Source organism: Macadamia integrifolia, chromosome 2, assembly GCF_013358625.1.
Source record: "Macadamia integrifolia cultivar HAES 741 chromosome 2, SCU_Mint_v3, whole genome shotgun sequence".
Lineage (NCBI taxonomy): Eukaryota > Viridiplantae > Streptophyta > Magnoliopsida > Proteales > Proteaceae > Macadamia > Macadamia integrifolia.
Genome location: NC_056558.1, coordinates 18,121,193 through 18,145,199, shown reverse-complemented (window position 1 = coordinate 18,145,199; position 24,007 = coordinate 18,121,193). Strand labels below are relative to the sequence as shown.

The window sequence follows — 24,007 nt, the reverse complement described above, 5'->3', positions numbered from 1 at the left end:
CAAAAAAAAAAAACCCACCTAACTTGCGCCGTATAGTGAAGTGCAGAGACTATAGTATACATCTAATAGATTGGCGTAGGAGATGGATACGATTGCCTTGGAAAAATAAAGGGAGGGACTGAATGTGGGGGTTTTGATGAGGATCGGTGTCACTGGGGGAATAGAGGGTGGGAGATGAAGATTTGACAAAGTCCCGAGCCATGGAAATTAGTGGTGATGATGACACCACCAAAGTAAACCAAAACGACTTGGTAAAGGGACTTCTCTTCAATCCTTTGGTTGGTTTTGTTTCCGTCTCTGTGTTGAAATTTTTGTTGGAGTTTGACTTTAGGGTGAAGGCTGGGCCTGCACTTTGTATGTGTTTCTCCAGCACCCACATCCTCTCTAGCACAGCACAGGGTGTAGTGAGCATCCTCCGGCTAGGATAGGCCCGTGTTGAAGACGATAATGATTTGTATCTCCTTTCCTAGAAAAGTTCTTCTTTCCCTTTCGTCAATCGCTTGAGAGCCATTAACTTCAGGAAAGTTAGCGTCATGCCCAACCTACGCCTTTAATGTTATTTGCATTGACCAAGTCCATTTATTTTAATATGATATTTGAAAATAGACTTAATTAATGGTACAGTTTTTTTTTTTTTTTTGAGGGGAACATTTAGGATTATTCCAAAAGATAGTGTAGGACTTAGTTAACGATTGATTGGGGAAAAATAATTGGAGAGGATCCCAATCCAAAAAACTTTGAATGAGACTAAAAGATACATGTTGATGGAGATAAAATTTTGTACAAACCGGGCAGCAGGATTTTCACTGCCTGTTTATGGTCCAATCCCAGAAAACTACTTGTGCTCCTATTGTGATTGAGATTAATCACAATAGGGTCGACGATTTGGAGGAAAATTTTATTCATCTTGACTGATATTGAAAATAGGATAATCTATATATCATACTATTATATAAAATATTATATAAGATAGTTTTATTGGTAAGACTCCTTTCTCATGTTCCACTCTCTTTTTGTGAATTTTATTTTTTATATATTTTATTTCTTTATTCATTATCTCTCCATCTATCTTTCCTCAATCTATATCTTTTTATATTCCCTCCCTCCCTCCCTCATTTACTTTCCTAATTAATCCTTATCCAAACCATTTCCTAATTTCTTTTAGTTATCTTATTAATAAAAACTCTTTAAAAATCCTATTTTCAAACTTTTATTACAATATTGCAGCAACTAAGAGAATTAGAGTTGAATAAAACAATGAGTTGAGAGGCTTGGAAGCTGACGAGAGTAGGGGAAGCAATTCTGGCCATACCAGACGTTAAGAAGTCGTTCGAAATGCACTGCTTCTCTCTTCAGTCCTGATCTCGATCCCCTGATCCCTTAATCGTCATCTCTTATTTCTCTCCTTGGGTAGTCTTTTGAATATTTGTCATATGGAATCAACTTGCTGTTCTTCTTCAAGTAGTAGTAGTTATATCATACACCGTTTTACCAAAAAAAAAAGCTAAAAACATATCATATATTAGATTTCTTATTGCCATTGAGAAGCTTAAAGGGTTCTGGTCATGTAGAAAGTAGACATCATCATGATCATCAGGAAGATCAGCAAGGAAGCATCGAAGCTCAATGTATAACATTTCTCAGCTGTTTGTTACGGAAGATGTTGCTATTCATTCGGCGGCCGCTCTTTGTTGGGATTTCACTCTAGAGTTTACCTTGAATTTCTTTTCAGTTAATGGTGGTATTCTAAATTTGATTGCAACCATTCTCAGAGGTAGGTTCTAGGTAGTGCTTAATTAATTTCTAACTTAATTATAAAACCAAAATTTTCCAATAACCCTGACCTTTTTCTTTTTGGATTGGAATTATTAATCACCTTGATTAATTTGCAGAAGGAAATTAGGGAGCAATACTGATGTGAATTGAAATGGGTTTTTATTTTTATGTTTGTGTGAAGGTGGTTCAGTGGTGATTCCAGACTATGAATCCATGGAGCACGGGTCATTTCTTGGACATAAAGATGGAAGGGTCAATCTCCATGGACCATCCTCTGTTCCAGCTGCATAAGTAAGACAATGCATATAGGCAAGATTATTAAGGCTCCGTTTGGTTGCAATAGGAATTTAAAGAGAAGGGAAGGGAAGGGAAGTGAAATTTTCATACTTTAAAAAGAAATGTTGATAATCAATACCCCATACGATTGTATAAACTATTTAATTTTTTTAACCATATTTAGTAATGATATCTTTTAGATGTAATTTTTGTCTTTCATATTATAGCAAAGGGTTTTGAATGTAAAGTAAAGTGAAATTTTATAACCAAATATGGAAAGATTGGAAGTTAAAGTTAAAGTCACAAGGGTAATAATTACATATATTTCTTTTTTAAATATGAAAATTTCACTTTCCTTTCATTAAAGGTATTACGATTAATCCATTAGAATTGTGTATCATGGCAACAAAGGTAGCCTACGAGAACCTAGCCTACAACAACAATGTTGTTATACGTACTAACCACTGGAAGGTATTAATATTCATCCATTCATGCGAACTTAATATTCCGGCCACTATTATACATTTCATTGGGTTCTTTAACTGTTGGAATGTTAAGACTCTTGCCACAGCTGCCCAGTTGCATTTCATGGATCTCTGATGAGGGGTGGAGAAGGAGACCTTCTTTGTGCCAGCAGTTAAAATTCCCATCTATAGGTCTGTTGAATTGTCGTCCTGCATCTGGTCATTTTTTATTTTTGGAAAGGTCAGCTTTGAATGTTAGTCATGCATAAATTGCCTTTATAGTACTCTGTATTAAAGAACTTCGGTGGAAATTTGTTGATTTTGAGAGGAGAAAAAAGGTTAGCTTGTAATATCGGACTATCAGTTTCTATAGCAATGACCATTCATAACAAAAGTAGATAAATCAGAAATGGTTATTTGTAGTGACATGAATGGGATTTTGGCTTCCAAGGGAAGCTTTTATAGTACGTGGGATTGATTATGAGCCCTAATGCCCCCCATCCACATTGAAAATCTCCACTCTCCGAACCTCTCTCCCACATCTCTTCCATTTTCTATCATAATTCTAAATCAATGTCGTATATAATTCCTTCCACTGAGAAAAAGACACAGGTTCATATGATTGGAATTCCTTCCACTGGGCCAAGGACTCGGGGTCTTGCAGTGGGAATGAACTTCATTTGGACTAGGACTCAAGCGGTTGTGAGCTCTTAGGCAATATAGTTTTTTAATAGTTGTTTGCGTCTAGGTGGTCTAAGTGATTTAGTTTATTTAATCTTTTGTACTTCACCTCTACTTAATGTTCTTTTGACATTTTGAAGATGGAATCGAAGCTCTAGCAAGAATAGAAGTTATCAAGGAGTACTGGTGAGAAACATTCGAATTTTTCCCCTCCTCGCATTACTTTTTCTTCCAATCCCACAAACATTGTGTTTCTCAAGAATGGTACATAATTGACCGTTTTACTGATCCTGTGATCATTAGTGCTTGTTAGGTTTGGAAAAATTCAGTTCATGCTGCCATCTTACTCCACAAACTTGCTTTTAACCCACTTTTCCTAGCATTTGTTGGAAATCTTTCAATCTTCAAATAAGCTTCTTAATTCCCTTTCTCCACAATTTTTTCCCTTATATTTCTCTCTTTGAGTCTAAGGTCTCACGTGCATTTTTTTTTTTTTCTTCTTTTTTGACATGACTAACTTTCCCTATACTGATTTAATTAATCGACTAAAATGGCCTTTTGTGCTGGTTTTTCCTTTCTTGACTAGTTTTATATATGTTATCTCTTAAAAAATATATAAACGAAAAGAATTGGTTTTCTCTGTTTCGGTTTTTCCTCTCGACTTAGTTTGACTTGATTTTTGGTCTGATGTTTACTACTTAAAAAAAAAAAAAAAAAAAAAAAAAAAAAAAAAAAAATCTGATTATCTTATTTCTTCGCAATGATTCATCACATATTTACAATTCCAATATAACTATGAACCCCTCATCTATTTTTGTATATGTTACACCAAAGGCAATAAACAAATACAAGTTGTTTGTTTTCATGGAAAATTAATTTTTTTTTTTTTTTTCTAAGGTATGTGTTCAAGTATATAAGGCATATATATCATTTTTCCAAATGTTTCCTTTTCCTTTTAGGCTTTTCCATGCAAGGATTTAAGCTCATTGGAGCCCATGATATTGAATGTAATGATGTCCACGATCAACAGGAAAGTTCTAGACTTCCTAGCCTAGTTTTTGAGATTCCTCTTCATCCAAATATGATAGATAAAAACACCGAAAGCAAACTTATCAACTATATCATAGGGAAAGATCCCGCCAAAGTTTTTCTTTACCCACTTGTTGGTGTATGATGTCTTGTATTCCGTCGCAGTTTAATCCAGGGAGTACTGGTGCAGCACCTAGACAGGCAGGACGGCGGTCCCGCTAGCCGGTTAGCGGGCCGTGGGGGTTGCAAGGGGGGGTAGGAGGCCCCTCTGCATAGCAGGGGGTGTAGGGGGGCGCAGCCCCCCACTCGAATTTTTTATTTGAGGGCAATTGTAGTTTAATCCGGATTAGGGTTTTTTCGCTATATATTTGTAGCGAGGGTTTCTTTCTCTGTAATGCAAGCAATACTGAGAGGTGTGAGGACGAGCGCTGTAACCCTATTCTCCATTGATAGTGAAGCAGGATCTCATCTCACTGGGGACGTAGGCAACCTTGCCGAACATCGTAAAATCCGTGTGCATTGTTTGTTTTGTTTTTCCATTATCTTCTGCATCGTTTTAGGGTTGCGTTTCTACATCACTTCCATTCCCTCTCCAAGTCAAAGATTCTTCTTCTAGAACTTGGAGAGAATTCCTTCCCAAACATGATTAGGGAAGGGACAAAAGAAGAATAAATGATCGATACCCTCCATTGCATTCCAGCATAAACAACAAGAGGATACGAGCAAATTTGCATCCTATTAAGGAGCTCTTGTGTAGGGAGCATCATGGACAACACTAGGGGTGAAATAGGGCCGTGTTTCTTAAGACCCCAACCCAACCCTAAATCCCCAAAACTCAACCCAGGCCCATTCCAACCTTGCCGGGCTCAAGTTTGGGTCAGGTTGACCCTGGCTAGCCTTGTATTTTTTTTGTTATTTTTTTCCTTTCCTACAGAGGGTTACAAATGTTAAGCCTATACTTATCAAAGGGCAAAGGGGTGGGGGTGGGGGTGGGGATGGGAAAATGTTAAAACTATGGCCAGCCCTTGTCCATCCCTAATCCATAAATTTGCAGTAAGTATGGTTCTCAATTTGGTTATAAGATAGACCTTTTAATCACCTGGCATCACCACATCTCTCAAAAACTGGATAGGCCAAATTCTTCATGAATGCTATTGTATCTAAAGTTCATATCAATACATGACAGGGGACATAAAGACAGCCTATGTAACGAAAATGGGGGAAATAGTTTGGCCATTTAGTCGTCTTAGCTCAATAGATAAGGGTATATAGCTTGTGTAACACATGATGTGGGTTGAAGTCATACAGACAACTTGTGTAACGCTTGTGTAACACATGATGTGGACCTAGGGGAAGAACAACTGTATTACTAAACACAATAATAGATTAGGGCAAATATCAGGCCGGGTTGGGCCAGGCCGGGTTGGCTTAAGTCTCATCCCAGGATCAACCCAACCCTGATTAATTGAACCAGGTTGACTCTCATAACTGAGTTAGACAGGATTCAAGCTCAAGGCAAATCAGGATGGATTTGGACCATCAGGGCAAACTTACACCGTTAATGAGCACTCTTCACACGATGAAGCTATATAAGCCAAATTTGCAATTAATATCCCAGTCCTTCATTATTGCAAATCTAAACGTGAGAAGGACCAAGAATATTCTATGTGGACGAACCACCTCATATATAAGTGACATCATTTTTTTTTAATTTATGAAATACCCCATAATTTACTTATGCATCATGAATTATCATCGGTTCATGCATTAGCCAAGGAATATGATAAAAGTTAGAAGTCTCCATGCATGGAACAAAACTTGGCTGCTACTTGGGTTTTTGTAGCATCAGCCACGAAAATTGAATCTGTAAAGTTGTTAAATTTCACTTTAAGAGTATTTTCCACTTCTACCTTTAGGATTTCGTTTCTAGCTGCTACTTGCAGCTACTTGACTACAACACGGGTAGCACCCAAAATTTTTTCCCATATATAGACCACCTTATGTGCCACATGGAAGGGTGATATGGTAGATCCAACCAATTGATAATACACAATGACATCTGTTGTAATTTTAGATAGTTTTTCTACTCATTTTAAGAAAAAATTGTACCAATGAGATGTTTGCTTGGTCCTCTATATCCTAAAATGAGTAGAAGAAGTAGCTAAATTTTTACTTCAAATAATATTTTTTTTAATTAGAAAACAAGTCAATTAATGGTCATTTTATAAAACACTGGTATGAATAGACGTTTAATGGTGGTTTTATAAAACCTTTGGCATACAAAGCCTTTTGTAGCAGTAAAAAATCTGTAGTTAAAGGTTAGGTCCAACGATTTATTTTCTTAAGGCCAAAGGAACTTTGTGCATCCCTAAGACTCATGCAGCAGAGCGTGGGCCAATAGAAAGGTGCACGGAAGCATCTTCAGCACATGGTGAGGTGGCAACGTGTTTTTTCACTCCCGCCTATGTTTTGGCATGAGGAACATGATATGACAATGTTTTTCCCTTTTCCTAACGAAAACACAAGTTGTTTAAATAAAACCACCGGTATACATAGCCTTTAGCATAAAAACTCTCCTCCTAAATGTTACTTCTAACAATTTGATTTTCCCAGATGGGTCCTGATTGGCATGGATCGGTCAGTTTTACCTCTATTTTTCATAAAAAAGGTTTTTTCTTTCTTTTTTGTTTTTGATGTAAAAAATCATAATCAAGAGAGGACCCTTAATTTGTTAATATTGATGAAGCTATCACATTACAAGAACATTCTTTTCCACAAAAAAAAAAAAAAAAAAAAAAAAAAAAAAAAAAAAAAAAAAAAAAAAAAAAAACAAAAACAAAAAAAAACCAAAAACATTTTGTCTCTATACTATTTGTTCCATCATCGGCCCAAAATCCTTCCCTAATACAACATATGATTAAAGATTGAAGGAGCACCACTCATTTGTGATGTTCAATGGACTCGCTTCCACTATCAACACTGAAATAAACAGAAGGGCTATGATCTTCAACACTAAAATAAACAGAAGGGAAATAGTTGATATTTTCAACATTTGTGTCTATCTCTAGGGGAAATGGGTTTGGGGGGATTCTTACCTCAACAGTCCCTTCCAACATTTGAATCACTCTATCCATATATGGCCTGTTGGAAGGTATGTGCTGAATGCACCACAAACCTACCAAACAAATCCTCTCCACAACTTCCTCCTCCTCCTCTTCTTCTCTTTCATTTCTTCCTCCTTCCTCATCAATCACAATTGAAGCATTATTGTCCTCTCTTTTCATGGGTAATGGAGATTCACCATTCTTGACCTTGTTAAATGCCCATATAGGAAAATAAACTTGACTTATTGATTCATCATTTACTTCCAAATCATAATTCTTTCTCCCACCGACCATCTCAAGAAGCAGCATCCCATAACTATACACATCTGATTTCTCAGTCACCGGACCATAATTCTTCAACCAGATCTCTGGGGCCACAAACCCTGGAGTACCTTGAGCCCTCGTCAATGAAACATGGTTATGATACTTATCAATCATCCTAGCAAGCCCGAAATCGGAGACTTTCGCCGTGAAGTTGGAATCCAATAACACATTGTGAGGTTTAATGTCACAATGCAGGATCCTATTCCTACAGCCTTGGTGCAAGTACAAAATCCCTCTACCTGTCTCTAAGGCTATAGCATGCATTTGTTTATGGCTTAATGGTTGAAAAGTACTTGTATGACCAGTCTCCCCTTCTTCTTTTCTGCTGGTGTAGATATACTTATCCAAGGATCCATTCTCCATGAACTCATAAACAAGAGCACGTTTATCCCCTTGAGCACAATATCCCAATAAACTAATTAAGTGATTGTGGTGGACATTTCCGACCGTTGCTACTTCATTCATGAATTGTTTCTGGCTTTGTTTTGATTTTAGAAGCTTTACAGCTACTGGTATTTTGACCCCATTTCGATGAATGATCCCTTTATAAACAGTTCCATATCCTCCTTCCCCAAGTTTTGATGAAAATTTGTTAGTGAACTTCTTCAATTGAGAGTAGGAATACCTCGTTGGGGATATATTGGAGATTGCTTCTTTCTTCTTTTGATCTACCTTCCTATAATTACGGTGGATGAAGAGAGTCACCAATGTTGCCAGGAGTGCTAGGAACACCACCCCAGAAGCAGAAATCGCTACATTGCATAGAATGATTTGATCATCAGTAATCATTTTGTGAAGGGTTTCCCCCCCTTAAGGGGTGGGGGACAGTATGGGAGCTTGGATCAGATCCTCGTACCAGATCCCCTTCCTAGAACCATTCTCTTACAGTTGCTGATCCACACATGGAACCCACTTAATGAGAAGACCTATAGTTAGGAGAGAATAACTGGATTCCATGTGTGGGTCAAAAGCCTTATGAAAATGGATCTCGTACAAGGTAGCAAAGTACTACATGCTTATGCACTTGTACATATGTAAAGGTGACAAAAAAAAGGATCAGAAACATAAATCCAACCAGTTTGCATAGAGGCTGAAATTTACGTCTAGACAATTATATTCTTTTAGGGAGAAAGAACTCTATCTGTCTAGCATTCTCATGCCACACATAGCTTTTGTTTTTAAGGGATTCCTTTTTATTAAAAATAGATACAACTTCGCTAGAATAAAAAGGGACTGTAGTTCTTGCACATGCAACATTGGGGAAATTAGAAATATTGATTGGACTAAAGGATTCAATATATATATATATATATATTGATCTGATTCGTCTACATAGAGCCCATGGACCAGAGAGTGATCCCACGATTGGGAGGATCGGGCATGTGTTCTGAAGTCACCCCAGTAGTGGGATCACTCTTTGGTCCCTAGGCTCTATGGAGAAGAATCCTATCCTATATATGTATATATAGGGCAAGTGTTTTCTGACCGAGAGCGGCCAATGCTCCTAGACACAGGGGTGCACGACCCTAAGAGGGGTGGTGGTCATTGTGCACTCATGCATTTTTGGCTTGCAATGAAAATGCTGACATAGGTCGTACTCCCGGACAAAATTCTTTCAAACCACCCACCCATGCACACACGCTTTTTACCCTTGGTTCATACAGATCCACCGACACAAGATTAGCCAAGATTCTATCGGTCTTGATATCTAGTACCGATTCGTTAACCCATGACCCGAGGTGAAATTATGAAAGGTTCATCTATGACCTTAATCCTCGGTAGGTAGAGTGTGGATCAGGTTCTCATATGATTTGATCCACATACATGGAATCCACCATAAGGCTTTTCCGTGTGTAGATTTGTGTGAGACAAGATTGTTCGAGAACTTGATCCGCTCTCAGGTAGGTTCGTGCTTTGTTCTGTAGTCATTTCATAGCATACTCGGTATAGCGTCTGATTAATAACTAAGAATTATTAATTTAATTTCTTCACCTGCAAAGATTACTTTGGACTGCGATGATCTTCTCTGTTGGTCTACTCCTCCACCCCATGCTGTGATGTCCTCTACCATACCTACGTAAAAGCAAGCAATTGAAGAGGAGAAAAAAGCTCGGAAGTATATATGCATTTATAAATGGATGAGGGAAAAAAAAGAAATGATATATATGAAATGAACAAAAGTCTTACGTAGACCAGTAAATAATTCCATTTTTATTGGTCTCCAATCCATCCCAAGGTAAGGTTTCGGATCCTCTCCAATTACTTGGGCATCCAAATCCTCTCCAACCACCCATCCAACAGCAACATGTGTATCTAACTCCTCCCAGCTATTGAATAGGTGATTGTAATTGGAGAGGATCTTTTTCCCGAGGTAAGGTCCGACTTCTAGTGAATAGGCTAGGTAGGAAGAGGAAAGTAGCAAGCAATGGATATGGATGGTGATTATTTAATCTCTTTCCTCAAGTTGAATTAAGAGACAAACTCTCATCATAATAATATCGAAGTTCATTCACTACCACTTCTTCAAACTTGAGATGGTTATAATCAATTCTTCTAGCCACATGAATTGAACCAGGACCACTCAAGTCTGGGTGGGTTGACTCCTAGTCAATCACCACGCAATTACAAATAATTTCCATTCCGATGTGGAACAACTTGCTTTCTGCTTTCGGGTCAAATTTCTGAATAAGGAAACACGTTTTGTATCAATGGAGAATACACTCATAGAGAAGAGTCGAAATCATGGTTTAAGATAAAGGAATCCGTTTTGGCATTGGACAGGGTTGATACGGATAAATACCCTAATTTACTATAAAAAAAAATCATTTTTTTTTAACCTTATTACCCTTAATACATATCAATCCAGCGACACGGTATTGCGAAGAATCGGAATTGACAAAGTCGATACTGATATGATTCAACCAATTCAGGCCAATCTGATTAGATTCCCCAAACCATGGTCAAAACTCGAAATTGTCGGGCTTGACTTGTTTCCATCATAATTCTCTCTCTTTTTTTCTTTCTTAGCTAACGAACTTTTCGGCTTAATTAGTCTCGTGGGCTCATATTGGCCCCCAAACCACATGGGTCAATGAAATCATTCAGCTTTCATCAAAAGTAATGAAGAACACTAAACACTCTTGAATCGAACTTAGAACCATAAGCGTCTTGAGGCAAAACCCCTTGCCATCTTCACTAGCCCGTTGTGGTTAATTACACCTTAATTTCCCCTTATTTCCCTTATTTTTTGCGTCCTTATTTTCAACTTATAATGTAGAAACAAAAACTTGAACAGATGGTAACAATTTTTTTTTTTTTTTAAATTACGAGGAAAGAAAAAAAGAAAAGTAACTCAAGTGTTATCATGCATGCAATTAGATTACTGATTTGATAATACTTACCGTCAGAGCAGTTGAAACGGTGCACATGAGCGGAACAGAAGCAAACAAACGATCCGACAAAAGAAGGGTTGTCGCCGCATCTTCCCCGAGAGGCCTCGCATCCAAGGCAGTCCCGCGTCTTCGTATACTTAAGCTCAAACCCCTTCTGCAGGTACTCTCTCAGATCCTTCTCCGCACTTACATTAAAACCCTTCTTTGGGTACATGTAGAAACTTTCACAGTTAGGGTGCCTAACGAGCCCCAGCGCATAATAGCAAACATTGGTGGGATCCTGACCGGGGCAGCCTATACAAGCAGCACTCTGGATGCCTGGTAGAGCCCCGGCAGGGAGGGTGGTGGTGCAGTTAAGGTGGGTTCCGACGGCGTATTCAAGGGGGAGGGAGAAGGGAATGGAGGAAGTTTGGAAGTTGGGGCTGGAGATTGGGCCGCAGCTGAAAAGACTGTTGTAGGCAGAGAGGAAGGTGATGGAGACTCGATTGGTGGTGAAGTTGGTGGTGAAGATTCTTAAGGTGTCGTTGGTTTGAGGGCTGGTGATGAGGAGGGTTTCATTGTTGGGACAAGTGGGTATGAAGTACGAAGAAGGATTACAAGGGGATGGGATGGAGAAAGGATAGGTAAGGGTGAGGTTGTTGGATCTTGAGGGTGCACAAAGATTGTAATAGAAAGATGGGTCAGTGCTCATTGGACTCTTTGTGGGTTGTTGAGCTCTACTTGGCACCAGAAATGGAGTAAGCAAGACCAGAATGAGGATCAGTAAGACATTGGTTTGTTGCAGATAAGCCATAGCAGTTGTGTGTGTGTGTGTGTGTGTGTGTGTGTGTGTGTGTGGGAGAGAGAGGGAGAGAGGGAGGGAGAGAGAGAGAGAGAGAGAGAGAGAGAGAGAGAGAGAGTCTTGGGTATGGAAGGAAGGGATAGGTAGGTAATTGTCTTAAAGCTAGGTGAACGAGGAAAAGCAGTCAAAAGCATAGTAATGAAGTTGGAAATGAGCTTCCATAAGTCGAGCTATTTGTCAAATTCTATATTTAATTTGTTCCAATGGAGCTGCACGATTTGTGGTGTGGGTTGATTTTTTTGGCGGGGGGGGGGGGGTGTTGTGTTCTCATGGGAGGATGACTCTAACCGTAGCTACGAAGGGGCGTATTAGCTACGACGACGAGCGTGTCAAATAGGACTTGGTCAATGGACAACATCGATCCAACTCTGCATGAGTAACATAGGGTTAGAAGAAAAAGAAACATATCTACAGGCACATGTTGAGACCAAGTAAGTATTTGCAAACCACATACGTTTTTCGCTAGAAAATCAATTATATTAAAAATGAACAAAAAGAAAAACGATACAAAAAGGATACAAAAAGAATGGGGTAAACATCACCCAAACCCTCCTACCTGGAAGAGAGCGGTGATAAACCTAAACCACCTTTCGCATTGTCGTTAGCAGAATGGGACACTAATGACTACTCAACCACACTGAGATAAACAAAGACAATACTAATGAACCCAATATCTTGGACAACCAGAAGCATCTATATCCAAATCCATCCTCACCAACGCCGACCAAGAAGACACAACAGAGGAAACTTCAAACCGAGCTGCTAATTTTGACAGATAGTGAGTGACTATATATGCTTCCCCATAGCAGTGAGTGACTTTCCACTCCACCACTTCCAAGTATTCCATATAATTTATCCATCTTTGGCGAACAATCCAAGGGATTTTCTTTTTCAATATCAGTGTTACCACCGCAATCGAGTCACATACAATCCATAACCGACGCACCCAACCTTTTGGCATTCTCAATCCCTGAGATAATAGCTAGGAACTCAGCCTCAAAATTCGAATGAATACCTAGATAGTCCTTGAAATTAGCCACAACATCCGCCTTCTCATTGTTGTTTTATGGTTGTCCTTGTTGGCAACCCGACCACGTGGCAATGATGACATGGCCAGTTTGGGTGATATGGATAGAAATGATGATATGGCAGTGTCCAGGTCACCGATGAGATAACAGAACGGCATGGTATGCATGGAGTGGTTTGATACATCCTTAGTAGGTGGTCCAGGTTTCAGGGTCAAAACAGGCAAAATTTGCCTATTTATGCTCGGGGACATTTTCAATAATGAAAATGACATTTTTGAAAAATCATTTCTTCATGAAAAAGATAGATTGTAATTTACCTAGTCCAGTGCATTTGATTTCTTCACATTCCGATACCGTATGAAGAAGTTACGGCATTTGTGGTAGTCGAGGGCAATTTTGGTATTGAATTTTTTTTTTTTAAAGGAAGTGTTCTCCATGTGACGATACGAAACAAATTCAATCTTTCCAACAGTTATGATTTCATCGCGTTCCAATACCGTATAAGAAAGATGAGTCATTGGAAAGGTCTAGGGGCATTTTGGTCTTTTTACATGACTGAGTCAGATGATTGAGTCTTCTGAAAATTCGTAGAGCATCTAGTCACGGTTCCAATGCACTTTGTTTCATCTTGATCGAATATTGTATGAAAAAGTTATAAGTGTTTCCGTGAAGCTGGTTCGAAAATCTAAATCGAAAATCCATCCGTTGCTCTCGGTGTTGGGTGGATTTTTCAGAATTTATTTTTGAAATTTTAAAGGTTTTTGTGTAATTTCAATATTTTGAAGGTCTGAGTTGCAGTGGGTCTTTAAGCACTGAAAATATGAAGACAGGGGCTTATGTGTATATAAGAGAATCAGAGGGATCCGTAATATACGGTTCAGATTGAGCCACGTCGGTCAGATTCAGATCTAACGTCTCATGCAAGAGCTAGCGTTGAAGATGCTTATACGAGGCTTCTCATTAGTGGAGTGTATTATATATAATGGATTGGCGCTTCACCTGATCAAGCTTGCTATAGTGTTACACATGTGCAAAAAGGGCTGCAGATAGATGCCATTTAATTTGATCTTATGAGATCTAGATTAAACTAGATCTAAAGATCTTGATCCAATGGCTGTAATCTGTTTCAGTCTTCATGAGCGATAGCCGATAGCCACCGTATTTTGTGCTGACGTAGCCAATGGCACGTCGACAACGCATCTGACGATGTCAGCGCCTGCGTCACACTGACATCATCAGTTGACTCGGTTATTCAAACGTTGCGGCTAAGATTTATTAGCCGTTTGAATAATTTAACGGGTCAGATTAAAAGTGGATTTTGGATTAATCCGATGGCCCAGATTTAGCCCCTGTTGTGGGCGCCACCGGCGTAGCCTACGCCACTCCTACGAAGATTCCATTTCAGGCTATCTCATTGCTCAAACTTCAAATGGTCATATCTCCCTCATTTTAACTCGGATTTGGGTGAACCAAGTTGCTATTTCTTCCTTTTTTCAAGCCCTACACTATGGAAGTAAGAAAAATGAATTTTGAGTGAAAGATGGCTACGGTTTTGGTAAGAGAAGCTTTCCCCTCTTTGTTGGTCCTTGAATGAACATGAATACTTGATGATAAATATTCTTAGGCCATTAAAGGAGGTAAAAGAGGTGGTTGAGGTGTGTTAATGATACATTAACTAAAAGCCAAGGAGAAAGAGAAGAAAGCAAGGATGTGTTTGCTTTGAAGAGCAAGAAGCCAAGGAGAGAGACGATGTGAGCACCAAACTTGTCAGTACAAGTTTCCAGTCATCCCAGGCAATCGGTTGTGAGATTCTCTAACTTTTGATTTACATTATATGTCTGTTTGTATATTAGGGTTAGTTGTGGATGAATGTATACATGCTAGGTTAGTTGTGGATGAACTGTAAGCATGCTAGCTAGTTGTGGACGTATATGCTAGGCAAAGCTTGACTGTAGGGCATTGATATAAGCCCAAATTTACTGTATTCTTTATTGAGTGCTTAGTGGGTGCTAATCACCGGGAGTGGGTGCTACACATTGTACTAACACTGCTAGTGCCATCTCAGCTTCGGCTTGAAAAAATTGGGCGTGGGTGCTCCCGACTATGGGTGCAGTTAAAAGTAGGGTATTGAGTAGGTTCAAAGCCTTTACAGGCACTACTCCGGGGATGTAGGCAAATTGCTGAACCTCGTAAAAATCCAGTGTCGTGGGTGCTTGTTGTTTGCATTTTATATTGAAGTGCGTGGAATGTAGAATGGATGTGCACACTTGGAAGTGCCTATGAGAGGCTGAGTGTGCATACGACGGGGTACAAACAGGGACAGGTATATCAGGTTTTTCTTGGCCAGACATCAGACAGGTTTTTGGAAATCAAAATTAGACTCACTGATTCACCCCCCTCTAAGTGACTGTCGGGTTACAACACTCATTACGAAACACACCACCTACTCTTGACTTTCCTGGATTTCCAAGAAAACAAGCATTTGTATTCAGCTTCAACCAACATGTGTGAATCAAGGTCTGAGAACTTATCTCACTTCTTACCATCTCTAAATAGTGATACATAAAAGTCCGTTTGTTACCAAATATATATATATATATATATATAAAGTCCGTTTGACGGAAACCATAGATTTGAAGTACAATAAAGTTGTTGTCGAAACTGTTAAAAGAAGACTATTGAGAGATGTATGCTTTATCTGTTTCAAGAAAGTGTGTGTTCTCTGAGGATTTAGAACGAATCGAATGATGATGAAGGCTAAGGTGTACAAATGGAATTTTCTTAAAAGGCATAGATACACATGGGGTTCCTCTGTGGTGCGGCATGGTGTGTGGCATAAATCTGATGACTGGGAGCTTCATGGGATGCACGCTTGTGTGCTGAGGTACGTGTCTAGGTCCTCCCAGTCCACTAATGTGTATTGCAAACCGTGTCACGCCACTAAATATTCTGATCCCTAGAGACACCTTTTATTAGTGCAACCTAGTGTATGTGAATTGGCCTTCAGGATACAACAGCCTAATGACTTCCAATAGTAGTGGTGCACTCTCTCACTACAAATCCCTTCGAGTTCTATAGAGTAATGTTCAAAATCACCTAAAAAAATGAAAGAAATAAACAGTACAATAAAAATAAATGCATGAATGTTAGATAATTACTCTTAATGTTAATAGCTTTAAGTTAAATGCAATTTAAAATAAAAAAATAAACAAAAAAAAAATAAAAAAAAATTGCAGCAACAAACCAACGAATGAAACTGAGGGGGTTCCCCTATTGGGAAGTTCCCACAACATGGAAATGAGCCTTTTCCTAAGGGAGTCAAAACAGCAACCTGAAAGGGGGGAGGGGGGGGGGAGAGAGTTTCCCCTTAACATCGAATGTAATGGTGTCCACAATCTACAAGAAAGTTCTAGACTTCCTAGCTTAGCTTTTGAGATTTGTCTCCATCCAAATATGATAGATGAAAACACCGAAGGCAACTTGCTAACTATATCATGATGAGATGGAAATGAACCTATTCCAAGGGGAGTCAAAACAGTGACCCGTAAAGGGGGGGGGGGGAGTTTCTCCTTAACATCGAATGTAATGGTGTCCACAATCTACTGAAAAAATCTAGACTTCTTAGCCTAGCTTTTGAGATCTTTCTCCATGCAAATATGAACCGAAGGCAAACTTGCCAACTATATCATAGGGAGAGATCCCGCCAAAGTTTTTTTTTGCCCACCTCCATCTCCTCTCCAAGTCAAAGATTCCCCTTCTAGAACTTAGAGAGAATTCCTCCCCAAACACGATTGGGGAATGTTAAAAGAAGAATAAATGATCGATACCCTGCATTGCATTCCAGCATAAACAACTAGAGGGGATGAGCGAATTTGCTTCCTATTAAGGATCACTTACGAAGGGAGCGTCATGATAAGCACTTTCCACACGATGAAGCTATATAAACAAACAAAAGCCAAATTTGTGATTAGTATTCCAGTGCTTCATCGTTGCGAATCTGAACGAGAGAAGGACCAAGGATATTCTCTGAGGACGGACCACCTCATATGTATGTGACACCCTTTCTTTCTTTCTTCCTTCTTTTTTTTTTAATTTATTTATCAAATACCCCTGATTTTACTCATGCACCATGAATTAGCATCGATTCATGCATTAGCTACGGAATATGATAAAAGTTAGAAGTCTTCAAGCATGGAACAAAACTTGGCTACTAAGTGGGTTGCAGCTACTAGTAGCATCAGCTAGGAAAATGGAATATTGGGGACAGGTTGTAAAATTCCACTTTAAGAGGGTAATTTTCACTCATGCCTTTGGGATTCTATTTCCCTAGCTGCTATTGGAGAGTTGCACCTACTTGGCTGCAACCCGGGTAGCGGTTAAAATTTTCTCCCATGTATAGACCACCTTATCTACCACAGGGAAATGTGACACATGCATGATAGATCCACCAGTTTTATAATACAAAATGACATCTTTTGTAATTTAAGCTATTTCTTCTAATCATTTTAAGATGAAATTGTACCAATGAGATGTTTACTTGGTCCTCTATACTCTAAAAATGAGTAGAAGTAGCTAAATCTTTACTTCTAATAATTTATTTTTTAATTAGAAAACTAGTCAATTAATGGTCGTTTTATAAAACATAGGTATAAATAGCCTTTCGTGGTGGTAAAAAACCAAAACCTATGCTAAATATATATATATATATATATATTAGATAAGTCGTTTAATAGTGGTTTTATCAAACCTTCGATACACAAAGCCTTTCGCAACAGTAAAAATCTTTTGTTAAATGTTATGTCCAACAATTTATTTTCTTGAGGCCAAAAGAACTCCATCATCCCCGAGGCTCATGTGGCAGTACGTGGGCCAATAAAAAGGTGCATAGGAGCATCTTCAGCACACGATGGGGGTGACAATGTGATTTTTTGCGCCTGCCTATGTTTCGGCGTGGGGAACATGAGACTGTCAGTGTTTATTTCCCTATTATTAAATAAAACATAAGTTGTTTAATGATGATTTTATAAACCTGGCATACATAGCCTTTAGTATAAAAACTCTACTGCCAAATGTTACATCTAAAAATTTGATTTTAGGACCCCTTAACTTATTAATATTCATGAAGCTATCACATTACAAGAACAATCTTTTCTAACACACCCCCCCCCCCCCAAAAAAAAAAAAAATAACACTTTGTCTCTATTCTATTTGTTCCATCATCAACCCAACATCCTTCCCTAATACAACCTATGATTAAAGATTGAAGAAGCACCACTCATATTTGATGTTCAATGGCCTTGCTTCCACTATCAATACTGAAATAAACAGAAGGGTTGTGATCTTCAACACTAAAATAAACAGAAGGGAAATAGTTGATATTTTCAGCATTTGTGTCCATCTCCGGGGGAAATGGGTTTGGGGGGATTCTTACCTCAACAGTCCCTTCCAACATTTGAATCACTCTATCCATATATGGCCTGTTGGAAGGTATGTGCTGAATGCACCACAAACCTACCAAGCAAATCCTCTCCACAACTTCCTCCTCCTCATCTTCTTCTCTTTCATTTCTTCCTCCTTCCTCATCAATCACAATTGAAGCATTATTGTCCTCTCTTTTCATGGGTAATGGAGATTCACCATTCTTGACCTTGTTAAATGCCCATATAGGAAAATATACTTGATTTATTGATTCATCATTTGCTTCCAAATCATAATTCTTTCTCCCACCGACCATCTCAAGAAGTAGCATCCCATAACTATACACATCAGATTTCTCAGTCACCGGACCATAATTCTTCAACCACATCTCTGGGGCCACAAACCCTGGAGTGCCTCGAGCCCTTGTCAATGAAACATGGCTATGATCCTTATCAATCATCCTAGCAAGCCCGAAATCGGCGACTTTCGCAGTGAAGTCAGAATCCAATAACACATTGTGAGGTTTAATGTCACAATGCAGGATCCTATTCCTACAGCCTTGGTGCAAATACAATATCCCTCTACCTGTCTCTAAGGCTATAGCATGCATTTGCTTATGGCTTAACGGTTGAATAGTACTTGCATCATTCCTCTCTCCTCCTCCCTTTCTACTGGTGTAGATATACTTATCCAAGGATCCATTCTCCATGAACTCATAAACCAGAGCACGTTTATCCCCTTGAGCACAATAACCCATTAAACTCACTAAGTGATTGTGGTGGACATTTCCAACCGTTGCCACTTCATTCATGAATTGGTTCTGGCTTTGTTTTGATTTTAGAAGCTTTACAGCAACTGGTACTTTAACCCCATTTCGATGAATGATCCCTTCATAAACACTTCCATATCCACCTTCCCCAAGTTTTGATGAAAACTTGTTAGTGAACTTCTTTAATTGAGAGTAGGAATACCTTGTTGGGGATATATTGGAGATTGCTTCTTTCTTGTTCAAGTCTACCTTCATACGTTTATGGTGGATGAAGAGAGTCACCATTGTTGCCAAGAGTGCTACGAACACCACTCCAGAAGCAGAAACCGCTGCATTTATGAGTAGAATGATTTGATTATTAGTAATTGTTTTGGGAATTTTTTTTTTCTTGGGAGGTGGGGTGCATCGTTGACATGCCTAGTGATCCTCAAGATGTACAAAAGATGCAATTCTAAGTGAACTCAGCATAATAAGGACATCTTGTTCAATATAGGTCGGAATGACCTGATTACGCCTATGTTCCCAATTTTTTATCTCTTTCTTTTGCCGAATAAGAGGCAAAGATTTCTTTTTAAAGGAGGAGAGAGATAGACTCGTGGGAAACACTTGCGTAAGCTGCACTACAAGAATGAGTTCTTTTTCACAACTGAGGTGAAAGACTCAAGCAAGACCTTAAATCCTAGATAGGATGCGCTTTGTCATTCCATGAGAGCAGATCAAGTTGTCGTATAAGAGTGGTTCTCATATATAATTGATCCACATAGATGGAATTCACCCAAGAAGAAAATCCTGAGGTGGATCAAACCATACGAAAATGAAAATGATTCTCGTACAAGAATCTGATCCACACTATCGTGTCATAGCATACGCGGTACAATGTCTAATTAATAACTTAGAAATGCTAATTTTCTTTACCTGCAATGAGTACTTTGGAAGGTGATGATGATCTTCTTCCTTGGTCTACTCCTCCACCCCATGTTGTTATGTCCACTATCATACCTAAATAAAACCAATCGAAAAGAAGGGGGAAAAAAATCAATTTTGCCCTCAAATTTGAATAAAAAGTCAAATTTTAAATCATTTTACCCTCAATCTTTAGCATATTCAATGGCAGGGAGTCCAAGGAAAAACTTGTATGAGTAAAGAAAAATAATATCTTAGAAAATCTGTTAACAAAGCTTGTCACATGATCAACAGAAAAGGTTGTCATTGGTCCATAAATTCATTCCAAATAAACTTGTGGTGTTTCTGTTTTTTTATCCAACTTCTAAACAAGAAAACATGTTTTCTCTTTTCCTCTTACCTCTACTCTTTGTTTTTGAAATAGAGAAGTACCAAATTTTTGGTTCTCGAATTTTAACTTTTATATTTCTCAGCAATTGTTTCATCTCTATGAAGACAGCATGAGTGCGATACCCCCTTGAAACATTAGATATTTTCGTTTCTTTTATGACAATGAAAAATCAGACTTTTCTTCTTCTTCTTGTTCGTCAACTTCAACGTCTTTCTTTCTCGTCATTCACGGGTAAACTCAATTCAATTATTTCTTCTTACTAGATTTTCCGTTCTGATAGAAATTTTAATCTACAGAAGTGGAGATCGCTATCAGTTTAAGTTGAACTATATTTATCAAAACCCATCACATTTATGTTACCGAGTCATGTCTCTATTTAAAAAATAACTTTTGATATTTCTATTTTTGGGTCAAATTTTTAAACAAGAATATGCGTTTGGTAATCCTTAGTCCTTACTAAATGGACAAGACTTTCATAGAAAAAGTTTGAAAGTTTCGGGCTCGATTTATTTCCATCCTCTCTTTATTTTTTTGTTTCTGAAATAGTGTAGTACCAATTTTTTGCTTCTTCTTTTCAACTTTTATTGTTTCTCAGCAATTGGTTCATCTTCAAAATAAAAAATTAAACGAATCATAATAAATTTTTTTTTTTGTTTTTCTTAGGTTGTATTTGGTAGTCATTCAGTTCTAGAAATGATGTTTCGCTTAAAAAACAGAAATTTTAATTTTTATGTCAAATGCCATTCTAAAATAAAAATAAAATAATAATAAAAAAAAAGAGTGTTGATAAACATGTTTCAGGAATGATTATCCTAGTTGTTCACTTCTTGTGTATTTAGAACGAAACCAAAATGATGGAACAAGGTTTTGTCGTTTCATTATTTTGCGTTTCTAGAGTTTTTTTTTTTTTTTTTTTTTTTAAACATTAAGTTGATATCAAACGCTTTATTTTGTTTTATTGTTCCCATAGAATGGAAAAATGTTTTTCTAGATGACTACCAAACACAGCCTTATAGGAAAAAAAAAAACATTATCATGTATGCTCTTAAAGAGATTGGATACGTTGCTCGTCCGACCACCTGGCCATACAGGTGAGTATCTAATACCTATTTCACTTCCATCCATTATATGGATGAAGGGAATGTTTGAAAGCAAAAAGGATAGGTATTAGATGTTCACCCATACGATCAGGTGATGGTATGAGCAGCAGATCCATTCTCCTCTTAAATTTGATACTACTTACCGTCAGAGCAGTTGAAACGGTGCACGTTAGATTTACAGAAGCAAACATACGATCCGGACAAAGTAGGGTTGACGCCGCACCTTCCACCAGTATTCTCACATTTAAGGCAGTCCACCGTCTTGGTATACTTAAGCTCAAACCCCTTCTGTAGATACCCTCTCAGATCCTTTTCCGCACTAACATTAAAACCCTTCTTTGGGAAGATGTAGAATCTTTCACAGTTAGGGTACGTAACCAGCCCCACCGCATAATAGCAAACATTGGTGGGATCCTGACCGGGGCAGCCTATACAAGCAGCACTCTGGAGGCCTGGTAGAGCCCCGGCCGGGATGGTGGTGGTACAGTTAAGGTGGGTTCCAGTGGCGTAATCTAAGGGGAGGGTCAGGGGAGAAGCGGAATAGTAAAAGTTGGGGCTGGAAATTGGGCCGCAGCTGAAAAGATTGTTGTAGGCAGTGAGGAAGGAGAAGGAGATGCCGTCGGAGGTGAAGTTGTTGGTGAAGACTCTTAAGATGTTTTTGTTTTCAGAGCTGGTGAGGAAGAAGGTTTCATTGTTGGGACATGAGGGTATGAAGTAGGTAGATTGGTAACAAGGTGATGGGAGGGTGAAGGGATAGGTAAGGGTGAGGTTGTTGCATCTTGAGGGTGCACAAAGATTGTAATAGAAAGATGGGTCTGTTGTCATTGGACTGTTTGTGGGTTGTTGTGCTCTACTTGGCACCAGAAATGGAGTAAGCAAGACCAGAATCAGAATCTGTAAGACATGGGCTTTTTGCAGAGAAACCATAGCGGTTAAGAGAGAGTTTCAGAGTCTGTATTGGGTATGGAGGGAAGGGATAGCTAGGTAGTTAATGATTTTAAAGCCAGGTGATCGAGGAAGAGAAGACCAAAGCATAGGAGTAAAGTTGGAAATGAGCTTCCATAAGTCAAGCTATTTGTCAAATTCTATGTTTTGGTGGAATTGTTATTCTGGTTTTGAGCAATTCTATTATTTGGTCAAGCTGGAATAGATGAAAGATATTTAATCTTGTCCAATAGAGCTGCACGATTTGTGGGGTGGGTGAGTGAGTGGGTGGGTGGCTTCGGGTGCTTCCATGGGAGAATGACTCTGACCATTAGCTATGAAGAAGCGTATTAGTTACGACCAGCGTGTCAAATGGGACTCGATGAATGGACATCAGCATCGATCCAAATCTTCATGAGTAACATAGGGTTAGAAGAAGAAAAAAGAAAACGACATATCTGCGGTAATGTACGATCTAGTCTACACATATGGAATTTATCATAAGGTTTTTTCTTGTGTGGATTTCATGTGTATGGATCAAAATCGTATAAGAATGGTTCTCTATTTTATTCGCTCTTATATCTACGCGCATATGTTGAGACCAAATCAGGATTTGCATATTAACCATATATTTAAAATCCATTTATTATTATTATTATTTTAAGTCCATTTGATGGATACCATAGATTTTTATTTTATTTTATTGGGTCAAAATACCATGGATTTGAATTAAAGCGATGTTTTTGTCCAAACTATAGTAAGAAGACTATTGGGAGATGTATGACTTGTCAGTTTTAAAGAAAATGCATGTCCTCCAAATATTTAGAACCAATCAAATGAAGATGATGGTGAAGGCTAAGGTGTATCAATGGGTACTTTCCTTAAGACCATAGATACACGTGGGACTCCTTTGTGGCACGTCAGTGTATGATACATATCTGATGCTCACTTAATCTAGGCCCCCTGCACTCTTGACAGTTATTACGTCTTAGTTATTCCTGGGTTAAGCCTACCGGGCCGGGTCGCTGGATCTTCTTCATTCTCTTAATAGGCCAATGGATTGAAACCCATAAACATAAACACCCCCCCCCTCTTCTGTTTTGATAACACGTAAAGTTTGCATTATATCACATTACTATGTATGTCAATTAAACCCCTTGTATAGTTCTCAAGTAAAGAGTTGATCTCATGCCCTCTTAGGACCCTATTGGCAAGGGTACCACCAATTATGCGAGGATTGTCAATTTTTGGTCTAATCGATTAACTTGATAAGACCGATCGAGAATGCAAGACTAAACCAATCAATAATTAAATAATGTTGTCTAAGTTTTAAATTCAAAAATAATTTTAAATTATCTATTGGTTTCATTCTGGCCCAATTGAACTAATGGACACTCAACATATTGGCTCGATTGAGGCTGATTACTGGTGGGGTCCTATAATTGAATTAAACCCTTAAAATGAGAATATTTACCCACACCTAATGCTTGAGAACTTTGTCCACTTGCATGCATGGTCTTTTTGTATCCATCTATTTTTCGATGTAGAGACAAACAAATGGGCAAGATTATTTTCTTCTATATATAT

The 24,007-nt window shown here is 38.4% G+C and overlaps 2 protein-coding genes across 2 annotated transcripts; both read right to left on the bottom strand.

Moving 5' to 3' along the window:
• Nucleotides 1–7,143: 7,143 nt before the first annotated feature.
• On the bottom strand, nt 7,144–8,443 carry LOC122064090 (rust resistance kinase Lr10-like). The gene is made up of 2 exons (XM_042627800.1): nt 7,528–8,443; nt 7,144–7,238 (listed from the first exon to the last, which is right to left on the bottom strand). The coding sequence occupies exons 1-2, from the start codon at nt 8,441–8,443 to the stop codon at nt 7,144–7,146; spliced, it is 1,011 nt and encodes a 336-aa protein (XP_042483734.1).
• A 9,542-nt stretch (nt 8,444–17,985) lies between these two features.
• Nucleotides 17,986–22,608, bottom strand: LOC122071932 (rust resistance kinase Lr10-like). Its single transcript, XM_042636422.1, has 3 exons — nt 21,640–22,608; nt 20,018–20,101; nt 17,986–19,431 (listed from the first exon to the last, which is right to left on the bottom strand). The coding sequence occupies exons 1-3, from the start codon at nt 22,421–22,423 to the stop codon at nt 18,191–18,193; spliced, it is 2,109 nt and encodes a 702-aa protein (XP_042492356.1). The 5' UTR covers nt 22,424–22,608; the 3' UTR covers nt 17,986–18,190.
• Between the last annotated feature and the right edge of the window lie 1,399 nt (nt 22,609–24,007).